Below are 14,811 nucleotides of genomic sequence, written 5' to 3' on the forward strand. Positions count from 1 at the left end.
TGGATGGATAGTCTCCAACAAACTGAAGTAAAAGAAAAGAAAACAGTTGACAAACAGGTTTGCTTTGAACAAGAGTAAACCAGTTTGGATTTTATGCCTACACTCCCGCCCCCCTGGAACATGAATTGGGTAAGGATGGATTGCCGTCCACCCAATGTAAAACATTCCTTATCTAATTTGCTCCCAAGCCATTCCAGTTGTAAGACAGGCGGCTATTTTATATTCAGTGTTTTATTCATTTTGAATACACTTCCAAGGGGCAAAGAGGACCTGGTACAATTTCTGGCTAGTTCTGTGATAAAACACTGCCTCCTATAAGCCACAAAAGGGGGCTGCGCTCTCTCTTGCCCTCCTGCCGCAATAGGATTGGAAGATCATTTCCACCCTTGGGTCCTATAATTGACATAAATATTAGTGGGCCTTGGGAAAAGAATGATGCTCTGGTAAAAGTGTGCTTTCTAAATTCTTTATTCATATAAAATTATTTTTGTCTTCCCCCCTCCAATCTGCACCTCTAATCTCACCTGCTTTAATCCTATAACACCCCTTCACATTCCCTCCCCTCGGCATTTCTTCACAGCTCTGCTCATCACGGACGACCTGAGCCTTTGGACCTCCACCTGGGCATGTTCCTACCTACTCTCTTAACCCAGGCAACCCAAGAACAGCAGGATCGCTTCTTCATGCCTGCTTGGAACTTGGAGATCATTGGCACATATGCCCAGACAGAGATGGGCCATGGTACAGTACTTTCAAGTCTTATTCGCAAGTGTAGTACAGTGGTACCTCGGGTTACAAATGTTTCGGGTTACAAACACTTCAGGTTACAAACTCCTCTAACCCGGAAGTAGTACCTTGGGTTGAGAACTTTGCCCCAGGATGAGAACGGAAATCGTGCGGTGGCAGCAGGAGGCCCCATTAGCAAAAGCACGCCTCAGGTTAAGAACGGTTTCGGGTTAAGAACGGACCTCCGGAACGAATTAAGTTTGTAACCTGAGGTACCACTGTATTTCTGAGTAAGAGATGTTGAGCAAAAGGCATGGGGGCATTTTCCCTTCCAGTTTAGGATTCTTCAGACTGTCTGATTCACAGTCAAGGAGTTCCCTCTATATGAAATGCAGACACGTCTTCGTTTTTCTCGCATAAGCATATACATTTGTTGAGAATACATACATCAACTTTCAGATTACATGTTATGATTGCATATGTGAGTTTGCACAAAGCAATATCAATGATTCATCAAATCTTGAGCAAGAATCGTGAATTTTCTTTGACAAAGCCTTCTTTACTTTAAATCACAGTTCAAAACTGATCTGAGAGAGAAAGGTGCATCTTTCCTAACAGTCCTGTATCAACAACAACAACAACTTTTAAACTTAGATGCTTTTGTAGGAAACGTATAGGCTTTTCAAGCAGTAGGTTCACCACATCTAAATAGGATAATGGCTTTTGCAATAACAGCTAGAATCCCCCTTTGGCGGACTCTTCTACTCAATGTAGCCTCTAATTTAAATAATCTTTGGTTGTAGCTCTTGTGTGTTTGACAAAATCCCGGCTTCTCCATCCCTGTAAGGCTTCCCAGTTAACTAGAGCAGTGTTTCCCAACCGGTGTTCCACGGCACACGAGTGTGCCGTGAGACGTTGCCTTGTGTGCCGCGAGATGCCTGGAGGGAGGCGGGCGAGTCGGGCGGCGAGAGGCGGGGCGGCGGTGGCGAGGAGAGGCCGCGCCTCCTGCTGCTGCCTGGCGCTCCTCCTCGCAGCCGGCAGCGCTGCCTGGGCGCCTCCGCGCGACTCTGCCTCGCTGGGTTTGGTCTCCCAGCAGAGACGGGTCACACGCGCACCTCCCTCCCTCCCTCAGCCTGCGCGGAGGGAGAGCCAGAGAGAGGCATCGCTCCTGCGCGGCGGGAGAGGGAGCAGCCGGAGCGATGCCCCAAACGAGCTGAATTCCGAGCGAGGGACTGAGGGGGGAGGGAAAAAACTTTCACTTTCGTGCGTCCCTCCCGGCGTGACGCTGCGCGCTGACGTCACGGGGCGGGGCTTTAATGGTGGTGTGCCGCGAGATTTTTTTTCAGTAAACAGGTGTGCCGTTGCCCAAAAAAGTTTGGGAAACACTGAACTAGAGACATTTCAGCTTTTAGTACAAACTGAAATCAGGAGTTCATAGGCTTTTGAAGATACAGCAAAAGGATATTAATCCAGATCCATTCTCTTTTGTGAGATACCATGTATCTACACCTAAGGAAAAGGAAACCTCCTCTCCAGTTTTTGAAGTATCATTGGAAACTTCCGAATGGTAAACATTCATGTTGGTGTGGCACATTGCAAGATACTAATTAAGCTTCTAATTTTAAGGTTATGGTGTGTCAATGTTTCTGGGTGTGTTTGAGGTGCTCTCTTGTTTTTCTCAATGAAAGGCTGCAATTAGGCAAAGAGCTCTCAATGTGCAAGGTGTGGTGATCTCCAGCACATGGCACCTCAGTCAGTCTCTAGGCCCATCTGACTTTTGCCCTACTTGATGTTTTCTTCTTGAAGATGGGAAAACCAAGTTTCATTGAGATACTAAATCAGCAGATCGTTTTCTTATTTAGGAACTGGCCCAAGAAATTGCTTATACTCAGTGTTCATTGGGCCTTTCCTGCTAGCAGTGGTCCTCATCAGTTGTTAGATGATTCTCCCCCCCCCCCTTATTTAGCAAGTTAGTTTTGCTTCTGGCTAGAAAGCCTAGAATTTACTCTTCAGCGGCACTAGGAAAGTCCAGCTTCTTTTTGCAGACAGTGTCCAAAACAATTTAAGTCATCTAAATAGCTTCCAGTTTCCCCACACGCTCCCTAAGTGACAGAAAACATATTATTTTTGGAGTTCCAGTTAAAAACTTCAAGATTAGTAATTCTCATGGTCCCCTCTGCAGAGTGGCAGAGAAGGCCACTGATGCTCAAAAGGCAAGAGGCCTAGTAATTTGTATTCAGAAAATCAAAATCTGTAAGGAATTAGACTATTAATTCCTCCATTTCTTTAGATAATGAGAGATGGAGCTAATGTAACATTACAAATAGCCCGCTTTTTATATTAAATTGTAGGATTTCAGTGGCATAGAATAGGGGAAAGCTGTGAGAGTTGTCTCACAGTTTACATAGGTTTCCCTGCTTGCTCACTTTTAGATAATTTTTTACAAGTCAGAGCATTCCAGTAAGAGTCTGTCTGCAAGCCTATATGAAACAGATTGTTTGTAAACTATTAGATGTGCACAGGGAAAGGCCACCAGAAGATAGATGCCTGCATCTCTCCCTCTCTCTTTTTCTTTCTTTCTCTCTTTTTTTCTTTCTTTCTCTCAGGCTCAGATGTGGGAACATTTATATTCTAAAGCAGTGTTTCCCAACCTTTTTTGGGCAAAGGCACACTTGTTTCATGAAAAAAATCTCGAGGCAAGCCACGCCCCCTCCAGCCAGCCGATTGGCTGGCCAGGAGGCGTGGCCGGATGGGATTCCCCTGCTCTCGCGGGGGCTGAGATGGGATTTCCCCGCTCACGTGGGGGCGGATGGGATTCCCCGCTCACGTGGGGAAGGGCGTGATGCCCGCAACCCCACCTCCTGGGGCAGGCCCAGTAGCGAGCGGATGCGCAGGCCAAGTAGCGAGCAGCGATGGGATGTGGGAGCTCGCTCGCTCGCCGCCCCGCCTCTCACCGCCCGACTCTCCCGCCTCCACGGAACACAAGGCAAAGTTCCACGGCACACTACTGTGCCGCGGCGGAACACCGGTTGGGAAACACTGTTCTAAAGGCCTCTTAGGCAGATGGTTCTTTCATTTTGATAGAATGAGAAAAAATGAACAGGATTGTCAACCATAACCAAAGGCAGAACTGTGCCCAAGTCTGAATTTAAGTCAGTGTTTGATAACTAAAGACTGCAGAGGGCTAGTCAACCAAGCAGAGGGCCTTCTCAGCAGTGGCTGTGGAACACCCTGCCATCAGATGTCAGGGAGATAAAGAATTACACAAATTTTAGGAAACATTTGAAGGCAGCCCTGTTCAAGGAAGTTTTTAATGTCTGGCATTTTATTATTGTTTTATATTTTGCTGAAAGTCGCCCGGAGTGTCTGGGGAAACCCAACCAGATGGGCAGGGTATAAACAATAAAATTATTATAATTATTATTAATATTATTATTTATTCATGTACACATCTTACTGCTGCAACCAGTGGTTGAGCACATTCCCTTTTTTAAATGCTAAAAGCTGGAGGGGTGTATCTATAGTTTTGCTCTAGAACAGGCTAGCACACAAGGTTCCCCAGTTCCCATCAGTCTCAGCCAACATGGCCAATTGTCATGGGTTATGGGAGTTGTAGTCCATCATCTGGTGATACCAGAATGTCTACCCAGGCTCTGGACTTCACAATTTGCTATGCAATTGGCCAAACACATATCTCAGTGTCTAATAATAATAATAATAATAATAATAATAATAATAATAATAATAATTATTATTATTATTATTATTATTATTATTATTTATTTATTTATTTATACCCCGCCCATCTGGCTGGGCTTCCCCAGCCACTCTGGGCAGCTTCCAAAAGAATATTAAAATACATCAAACATTAAAATCTTCCCTTTAAAAGCTTCAAACATTAAAAGCTTCTTGTTCAGCATTGCCACGTATCTGCTTCAATTTTTGAAAAAAAGTACCCAGTATACCTTAAATGTGCTCTGACTCTTTCAAAAACCAAATCCTTCACAACTTTCTCAGAACCTAGAAAGCACAATCAGCCTATATCCGATTCAAGGAACTCATATTGTCATGAAATAACCCAGTTTGGGTCACCTGGAACCTTCTGTGGAAGCTCAGTTGCTATTTTGACATAAGCAGCCTTCAATTCCTCCATTTCCTTGAGCCACGAGAGACAGACACAATACCTGTTAGGCTTCATTGCTCACTTTGAAAATGATGTGTGTCCAGCAACAGCTATGAAGAAGATGATGGCTGTGGGGGTGGAAATCAAAATGAAAATCAGCATGGATGAAGCAGTTGTTGAAGATTTCAGCCTGTGAGGATTTTCGTACAACGCACAAGCAGAATAGCCATTCTGCCAGCAGGACTTTTTGTCCTTAGCGTAGCACAGCAGCTCCACCCATCAAGTTGACATGCTGGTCAAAAATGTTGCACACTTAACATTGCAACACAAACAGGTGCACAGATAATGAATTGGGAAATGAGCTTTTATTAAGATGTATGTTGAAGATTACAAGTACAACTGTGCCCATCACTTGCACGACAATGGAACTCTCCTACTTCTTGCCCTGTCATTATGTTGGATCACTCAGTATCTGGATTTGAGGAAATACCTTCCTCACATGAATGGTGATGCCCGGGAACAGAATTCAATTATTGTGCTTCTTATCAGGTACTTACGTTTTACACTCTGCACACATGCTTTAGTGACAAGTAAGCAAGAAGTTGTGAACAGTGAAAACCTCTTGGCTGTAAAACCAGTGAGCTTTCAGGATGGAGGTGCCTAAAAGTGGAATGATCTAGTTTGCAATCTTTTATTGGTGTTGTGATCAAAGGAAGAGTGGCATACTTCCTGCTATTCACACATGCAGTTTATTTCGTAATGTGTCATCTACTTCCCATTGTATAACTATAATTTGCAATAAATGTTCTGCTTTTGCATTACCTATATAGTTGCATTGCCTCTGGAGTTCACTGAAAAAAATGTATGTGTCCATGTTGTAACCTGTGACTGTTGAAATAAGATGTGCTACGTGTCTACAGGAACTCATCTCCGAGGACTGGAAACCACAGCTACATATGATCCTGCTACCCAGGAATTTATCCTAAATAGTCCAACTGTGACTTCTATTAAATGGTGGCCAGGTGGATGTAAGTGAATTATTTCAACTTTGAAGCTAAAGAAGGAATTTTCTCCTCATTTAGTCAAGTATTTTTTAAGAGGGTGAAGTCAGTTAATGTTTTAAAAATACAACTTGTGTTTGTATAAAGTGTGTGTGTGTGTGTGTGTGTGTGTGTGTGTGTGTGTACACACACAGAGAGAGAGAGAGAGAGAGAGAGAAATGGTTTTTATTTTGTTTTAGAGCCAGGTTGTGAAACCAACATGTTAAAATTAACTACCGCACATGAATAAATATTTTTGTTATAGCACTACTGCTTTTCTCATGGTAGAGGAAGTGCTGTTACGTTGGAAAGGCTTGGTCAGTTTTAATTTATGATTTTGGGAAACTCATTATTCATTATTGGGGCAGAACTCGATTACATTTATATTTTTTAAAGTCTTGTGAATGCATTAAACAAAGCCACTATTTAGCAACCTAAATTGGGTGCTTCTGGAACTGTATAGTAAAGCTTCCAATTGTTTACATTTGTTTTCCTTCCCTCCCTGCAGTGGGTAAAACATCAAACCATGCCATCGTTTTGGCTCAGCTTTACACCCAAGGCAAATGCCATGGCCTACATGCTTTCATTGTTCCGATACGTCAGTTGGGGACTCATGAGCCATTGCCAGGTATGGGCATCCTATTTTGGAGAATGGGATAATGCCTTATTAGTCACTTTCTAGCTATGTAGTATGCTGTAACTCAGGGGTTGCTAATTCATGACCTGTGGGCCATATGCAAAGGGTTTTCTTTCTTTTTTTAGAAGTGGAGACGCATAATATTGCCTTTAAAAGTGTATTATAAAAATTATTGTTCCTATGGGTCCTGTTACCTTAATACAAAAATGTTTTTTGTATCCCCAAGATCTCCAGAATTTCTCCTTTTACTTTTTTTTTTAATTAAGTTAATGAATGATAAAGGGTGTAAAAATAGTGTGGAAAAGGTGGTGAAGAAAGTCTTTTTGAAGACACACTTCAGCTCTTTGATACTTGTAGCTGGTTAATATTGTGGCAGAAGGTATTTCTATCAATGCCTCATTTTGGCTTTGCATTAAAACTCTGCCTCTTTTCCTTATCCTTCCATTATAACATGTTTGTTAGGTATAACTGTTGGTGATATTGGACCAAAATTTGGTTATGATGAAATGGATAACGGTTACTTAAAAATGGACAACTTTCGCATTCCTCGGGAAAACATGCTTATGAAACATGCCAAGGTAAATCATTATGTTCTCTTTGCTTTTTTTGTATTGTGGAATTACCAGTTATTTTAGCCAACTCTAAAGAGACTGTTCCATGTGGAGGCGTACTAAGGTTACTTTGGCTAGATGTTAGGATATGTTTTCAAGAGGTAGCTGACTACTTTGTACTCAAAAGCATTCGTCTGTAAATTGGTCTTCAAGGAAGAACAATCAAGTCTCCATTTAAGATTAGCCCTGTTATCTCTGGCTAGAGAGCTTGGAGTTCTAGGGTTCTACTAATCCATTTGCCATTCTTGGTTAGCTCCCTAGAAACTTTCCCAGGAGTGTGTCAAAGTTCAGTACACTGTGATTATGTAAGACAACTGAGCTCATAAACAATTTGGTATTGGTAACATTCCTGATCTTCTAATCCATGTGAAATGAATTCAGTATCTGGATGGGCAGGGTAGTTATCAGACTCTTAATTTTCTGCTCCAACCTACTTCTCCATGCATAGCTGGCCTCTGTTTTGCATAATAGGCATATGATAAATGATGTTAACAGCTAATCTAAATTTCATTGCTCGGATCATATTACCTTTTTGGCCACCAGGGTGACAGTGTCACTGGATAAGCAGCATGTGCTCAGGCAGGAAGCAATTAAAAGTGCTGAACATGGAGATCTTTTTATACAAATGCACAAACTATGTTTTAAATAAAGTCAATAAACAAAGCCAAGTATAGAATGACAGAGTCTTTGAAGTAGGTCTAATGACTGAATACCTGTCTGGACATATATTTTGAGTGCCCCTGTGACAAAGCACTTGTGAAACTCTTAAAAAGCTATATAATGGTACCTCGGGTTAAGTACTTAATTCGTTCTGGAGGTCCGTTCTTAACCTGAAACTGTTCTTAACCTGAGGAACCACTTTAGCCAATGGGGCCTCCTGCTGCTGCTGCACCGCCGGAGCACGATTTCTGTTCTCATCCTGAAGCAAAGTTCTTAACCTGAGGTACTTTTTCATGGGTTAGCGGAGCCTGTAACCTGAAGCGTCTGTAACCTGAGGTACCACTGTATGTGTATGACCAAGCATTTCAGATTTGTGAACTCTGTCCTTCTAGGTTGAACCAGATGGCACTTACGTGAAACCGCTTAATGCCAAGTTGACATATGGAACCATGGTATTCATCCGATCAATTATTGTTGGAGATGCTGCTCGCTCTTTAGCCAGAGCTTGCACAATCGCCATTCGCTACAGTGCAGTGAGGCACCAGTCTGAACTGAAGCCAGGGTAAGAAGCACAGCTACTGGATGAGAGTTCCTGACTCATGTGGTGAAATTCTTGTTTAGTGTCCCCAGCACAGTGGGCAGCCTAAAACCCTTAGCATCCCCTGAGATTTTACCTTTTCTCACCTGGTAAACGTCCTGTGACACCTAGTCTCTCTCCCCCCTCCCTCCACACATATACTTTCCCCAATCCATATGCCCTTTCTGCTGATCTGATTTTCAGTCACACCTGTCAGCTCTTCAAGAATATTTAGTATATTTAACCTTCTGCCTTTTAACCACATTATTAAAATTTAAATGAATGTGCATGTAACTCTTTGATTGCTTTCTGCTGCAGTGAGCCAGAACCTCAGATCTTGGATTATCAGACGCAGCAGTACAAACTATTCCCTCTTCTGGCAACGGCATATGCCTTCCACTTCGTGGGCGCCTACATGAAAGATACCTATAGGCGTATCACTGGGAACATCAATGACGGAGACCTGAGTGAGCTGCCAGAGGTAGTACTCTTGGTCTTATAAAGTGGGGAGCTGGGCAGTGTACCCTCTTCTTTCAGTAAAGATCAGGTTGAAGGTGGCTCCTGGGAGGGAAGGGGCGGGGGTCAAAGGAAGGAGAGTGAGAGAAACCATTACCCAGTGAATTCACAAAAATGAATGGCATTGCTTCAGTTCCCAGTACTGTCGCCTAGATACAAATGGAAAATGGGAAAATAAAACCCATACATATATAAATATTCAGATTGGGTTTCCTCGTCTAAGAGCAGGATATTGTACCTGGAGTTTGTGGGAAGGAGGCCACAAGATATAAATGTAATTCTGCTACTTCTCTCCCCCATTGTTCTCCAAAATGGTTGTAGAATATGTGCAGCAGCAAATCTTGCATTTGTATATTGGGTCACAAGTACTTTTCAACAACAGCGGTAATAGTTACTGGGCCTGGGGATGCCAGGGGAAAAGGAAATCTAGCTAATATCATCCTAGGCATTTGAAACATGTGGGCTCCCCCCAGGTCAGTTTTAAGGCTTTATCTTCCTACCTTCCCACCGTTGAAGTCTGGGTGGGGGTATTAATGTTGCAGTAAATGACAAACCTGTCAGAAGTATTATAGATAACTTGGTTCTTAACTTCTACTTCTTCCCCAGCTGCACGCATTATCTGCAGGGCTAAAGGCTTTCAGTTCCTGGATTGCCAACGCAGGCATTGAGGAATGTCGAATGGCGTGTGGTGGGCATGGCTACTCCCGCTGTAGTGGCCTACCTGATATTTATGTCAATTTCACCCCCTCCTGCACATATGAAGGAGAGAACACAGTCATGATGCTGCAGACGGCACGGTGAGTGATGCAGCTTTTCGCTTGTAGCTTGACTTGTTGCATGTCATTAAAGGTAAAGGTAAAGGGAGCCCTGACCATTAGGTCCAGTTGTGGCCGACTCTGGGGTTGCGGCGCTCATCTCGCTTTATTGGCCGAGGGAGCTGGCGTACAGCTTTCGGGTCATGTGGCCAGCATGACTAAGCCGCTTTTGGCGAACCAGAGCAGTGCACGGAAACACCGTTTACCTTCCCACCAGAGCGGTACCTATTTATCTACTTACACTTTGACGTGCTTTCGAACTGCTAGGTTGGCAGGAGCAGGGACTGAGCAACGGGAGCCCACCCTGTCGTGGGGATTCGAACCGCCGACCTTCTGATCGGCAAGTCCTAGGCTCTGTGGTTTAACCCACAGCGCCACCCGCGTCCCACTGCATGTCATTAGTCATCTCTTTAAGAGGGACTCGGCATAGCTCTAAGGAAATCGCCCTTTCAGTGCAAACATTTCTGGTTTCCTGATGGAATGATTACCCCTCTCCTTCCCTTGTGCAAGGAAGATACAAAAAATACAAGAGTCACGTCAGTCCAAGAACAAAACTCTAGAATGTGCAGCTTCCAACCTTATCAATGTTTTATTGGCAAGAGGGGTGCAAATTACACTATCATCATGTTGCCTTCCTTCCTGTTTGTACTCTGCATGTGGCTTTCTCCCATTCTTCACATGACTACCGATTGAAATCAGTTTGTAAGTTGTTTTAAGCTGCAATCAGCCAAGTAATGTAGTGTGCATTTGTTTGTTTTATTTTGGCATCCAGGTTCCTTGTCAAAAGCTATACCCAAGTTAGTTCTGGACAGCTAGTGAGTGGCATAATGTCCTACCTGAATGACCTCCCAGGGCTACGCATTCAGCCCCAGCAGGTGGCTGCTAGACCCACAGCAGTGCATATCAACAATCCGTCTAGTTTGGTGGAGGCATATAAACTGAGAGCTTCTAGGTAAGTTTATATAAAAAGTGCATAAAGTGGATCGTAGTAACACTGTTGATTTCTTGAAATTGAAGAACGACATGTTGTTGTCTTTAAATTAAAAACAAAAACCACAACTTGCCCATCTCAGGACACTTGTTTTGACAATTTCACACTTGGTTGGTGTGCAGTGAGTCTTGCTTATCTCTGCTGCTGTCTTCCAAACATGAAAATGCCTCTTCCAGGATGGGCAATGCTGTGATCCGTATGGGAACGGGAGAGAATGTGCTAACAGCTACGGAGCGGTGTAGGGTGCAGTAACACTGGAAAGGGTGTTCACCACTGTGGTAGAACCTCTCGGTAAATTGTAATTAGAAATGCTCTAGGAACAAGCTAGGGGAGAAAAACTGGACAGGAATATCTAGTATAGTAGTTAAGATGCCCCACTGATCAAGTTGAATAGATCAAAGAATGCATGGTGGGTGGAGTTGGCTGCAAGTGGACGAGGATAAATGCCACCATCCTACCTGGGAGATGGTGGTGGTGGGGAATTCCTTTTTCATAGTCACTCAGAAGTGAATGTTTCTGCTCCCTGAGAAATCACAGCATTGTTACGTTGCAAAGCCAGGATACTGTCAGTGCTTACCAGGTCTTATAATAGCACCCTTGCTATCATAGCATGTATCGGAGTATAAATCGCAAAATTTCTATCTATGGCTACCGAACCTCTGCCCTAATTACTTGACACAAATAGCTGGGATTCCAAAGGAAGGAAGAAAAACATAATGTGCAGCCAACTTGCAACATTGCTTTTACTAGTTCGCAGAATGGCAAACGCAAATTTCAGCCCGTGACTTGCAGAATAAACAAACATACTGGTCTTAACGGTATTCCAAATAAGTGCAAAAGTTAAAATTGTGCTGCACAGTGTAGCAAAATGACCTGTGCAACAGGATAGAAATTCCTATGTGGACAGAGATGAACAAGTGAATGGGGAAGTACACGAGCGTAGCACAGCACATCACCGTCACTTCAGAGAGCTTATTTTCATTCTGCTTTAAACCACCTGAGAGCAGTATTGGATGGTGAATGGGTGCTCCAATATTTTTATTTATTTATTTTTGGAATATTTTATTAGTTGAATATAAGAACAACATATAATCAACTACAAGAAATCAAATACAGTTTCCCCCTAACCCACCCCTAAACAGCCCCAACTACATCCAGGTAATTACATTAGTAATATAATCAAATAAAAAAATATTTCTACAGTCGCTGGTTTAAAAAATAGCATTCCACGGACTTCCGGTTCCGGTCGCGGACGGCGAGGGAAGCGCGGAAAGCCACGCTAAGGGCTTTCCGAGTATCTCGGTGAATAGGGGTGTCGCAAGGGCACTGCGCCCCCTAAAAAAGCGAAAGCCCAGGGGGGGTACCCCTGGGGGAAGGTTTCCCGGCAGCGCAGGAGCGGCGTTTCCATCTCCGTGGTCCCTCTCTGCGCGGAGAGGAGAGACAGGGCGGAGCCGCAGGCGCACAATCGGGAGAACGCCGCCTCCGAGATACGATGCCTCAAGCTTCCACCGAATAAGGCGACGGACCACCAAAGGCTTAAAAACGGATTCCCCATCATGACTGGACTTGGGGTAGTGCCGAAGATAGTGACTATAGATGGGTGAGTCCGGGCAGTATTTGTTTTTAGTGTATGGTCCCACCCGACGGAGAACGAAAATGGCGCAGGTTTAAGAAATCACGGTTAGTAAGAAAGCGGAGTAGAGCATAACGGCCGAACTGTGTATGCTCAGAAGGAGGAGGAGGTCTTTCCTGGTTTCTCTTTTTACAAGACTAAACGAGCTAATCGAGCCTTTACTTATAGAATGATTTGAGCCTCCATCTATAGAAAGTTTAAAGACTGTTTGCCTGAGTTAAATGCACGTTGGTTTGAACTTTGTTGCGGTCCTGTACTGGATTTGCACCTGGATTTTCATTTGAGTTTTGGCTAAGTTCCTTCGGTGAGCCTTCAGTGGCAATTTAAAAAGCTCACACAGGAGGGAAGTTTTACTGTAAAGACCCATAAGAGGACTGGAGGACTGGAGGAGCATAGAGAGAGGAGAGGAAGAGACTAAAGGTATTGTGACTGCCCCCTGAGGATAGCCACTGTTGAGAGCTTGTATAGACTTCTGACTAAGGACTCTTCCCTCCCCTGCCGAAGACACATGAGATCTTCTGAACTGACGTAAGACTCCTATGTGAACGGTGGGACTGACGACAAAGACTGATAATTACATATACGCTTCAGATATACTTACGCACAGTATTTCTTAGTGACTTAAATTGATAGTAATTTTTGGCTTCCTGGATATCTTTGTATACTTCCCCACCCAGCTATCTTCACTCCCCCCCCCGTCCCTCTCCTCCCCAGCTAAATTAGTGGTAGTTTTGACTACTTTATAGTTACAGGTGTTCTCCTGTCCCCTCTGCCTGTCTCCCTTACCTAATTTGTAAATCATATAGAGCCATTTTGTGTAGCCCTTCCCTCCTACCCCCTGCCCCCCCCTGTCCACCTTTGAGTATCCTCTCAGTTTTTGGGAATACTTGTAATTTGACGTTCTGTTAAGTTTCCAACTGCGAAACACAAGTAGAAATAGGAATAATGTGGTAACGACTTTCCTGCAACCTTGAAAAGAAGACGGAACAGGCTGTAACACAAATATAATTTGAATCCTCCCTACAGGACAGTGGCTGGTATAGAAGCGGCCAACCGTAGTAGTTTTCTTCTCCTTCGACTGCACCCTTTTTTGGTGTAATTATATGGATTACTGGGGTAAGCTGTTTGGTGTGGATAAAGGAGAGTGTGAGCCCTTAAAGGGAGAGAATTACCCCTGAAGAGGTTAACGAATAATTAGGATTAAAATGCAGGGGAGGAATGGGAAAAGGGGAGGGGGGACTCCAGGCGAAAGGAAGGTTTCTAGGCAAGAAGAAATCAAAGACTTGGATTTTTTGTGGTTAAAAATTAAGGAGGAGCTTAAGCAGAACGAAAATCATATAGAAAATAAACTAGAGGAAATGCAAGAGAGGATAGACAAAAGAATAGAGGGAGCTATAGGAGAGCTCGGGAAGAAAGTTCAAGAGTTAACAGTCAAAGCGAAAACATTTGAGGAAACTAACAAAAGAATTCAAAAAGATGTGAGAGAACAGAAGAGGGAGACAGAGAAAATGAAGGAGGAGATGCGAGAGCTTAATAAATCACAGGAACAGATCTGGGACAGTATAGCGATGAATGAAATGCGGCAAAGACAAATGCATTTAAAATTTAGAGGTATAGAAGAAGAAACGAGAGAGAACATTAAAGAAAAAATAACTTTGGAATTAGCGAACTGGTTAGAAGTAAAAGAAGAAGAGGTCGCATATACGATCGAAAACGCCTTTAGAATTAATATGAGAACATACCAGAACAAACCTAAGAAACCCATCGGGGATTGCTTAGTAATGTTCAACTCAATGGGAATGAGAAACCTGATACTTAAAACAAGTTATCATAAAAAATTAGTTATAGGCGGTAGACCAATAATTGTCCTGAAAGAGATCCCGGTCAGATTATTACGCAAGAGGGAAGGATATAGACATATATTAGGTGTCTTAAGAAGGAACAATATCCAATTTAGATGGGAATTCCCTGAGGGAATTGCTTTCTTTTTTAAAGATAAGAGATTTAAACTGACTAGTTCCTTGGAAGTAGAAAAGTTCCTGAGAAGATATGAGAAGGAGCTTAGTAGAAAGGAGGATGGATTAACAGATAGAGGGGACGCCGGGGGGGGAGGGCGAGGTTGAGAAGAGGGGAGGGGGAGGGGGAGGGAAAGGAGGAAGAGGGGGAAGACGTAGCGGAAGAGGAGGAAACAGAGGAAGAGGAAGAAACTAGGAATTGAAATTAGTTATAAACGTAACGCTCTACCCAAACTATGTCTTTAACCTTTTTAACTTGGAATGTTAATGGTCTAAACAAGAAATCAAAAAGAAATAAAGTAGAGAAAGTTTTGAAAAATAAAAAATGTGACGTGATCTGCTGCCAAGAAACTCATGTGGCCAAAAAACATAAACATATATTGATTAATAAAAAGCTGGGAATGGAGTTTATAAACTCGGAGGTGAATAAAAAGAGAGGGTTGGTCATTTATGCTAAAGAGAAGCTG

General features: G+C 43.2%; 1 protein-coding gene across 2 annotated transcripts in view; it reads left to right on the plus strand.

Annotated features, from left to right (window-relative positions):
- Positions 1-14,811, plus strand: part of ACOX1 (acyl-CoA oxidase 1) — a 33,701-nt gene that overhangs the window by 10,961 nt on the left and 7,929 nt on the right. Inside the window, exons 3-10 of one of the 2 annotated variants that reach the window (XM_081185385.1) lie at positions 581-741; positions 5,770-5,877; positions 6,398-6,517; positions 6,989-7,104; positions 8,190-8,359; positions 8,693-8,855; positions 9,497-9,687; positions 10,478-10,657. In XM_081185385.1, the coding sequence (XP_081041511.1) occupies positions 581-741; positions 5,770-5,877; positions 6,398-6,517; positions 6,989-7,104; positions 8,190-8,359; positions 8,693-8,855; positions 9,497-9,687; positions 10,478-10,657 (1,209 nt within the window). The remainder of the gene's footprint in view (positions 1-580; positions 742-5,769; positions 5,878-6,397; positions 6,518-6,988; positions 7,105-8,189; positions 8,360-8,692; positions 8,856-9,496; positions 9,688-10,477; positions 10,658-14,811) is intronic. The other variant, XM_081185386.1, reaches the window with a different exon arrangement.

This window comes from Podarcis bocagei (genome assembly GCF_964188305.1).
Source record: "Podarcis bocagei genome assembly, chromosome: 2".
Lineage (NCBI taxonomy): Eukaryota > Metazoa > Chordata > Lepidosauria > Squamata > Lacertidae > Podarcis > Podarcis bocagei.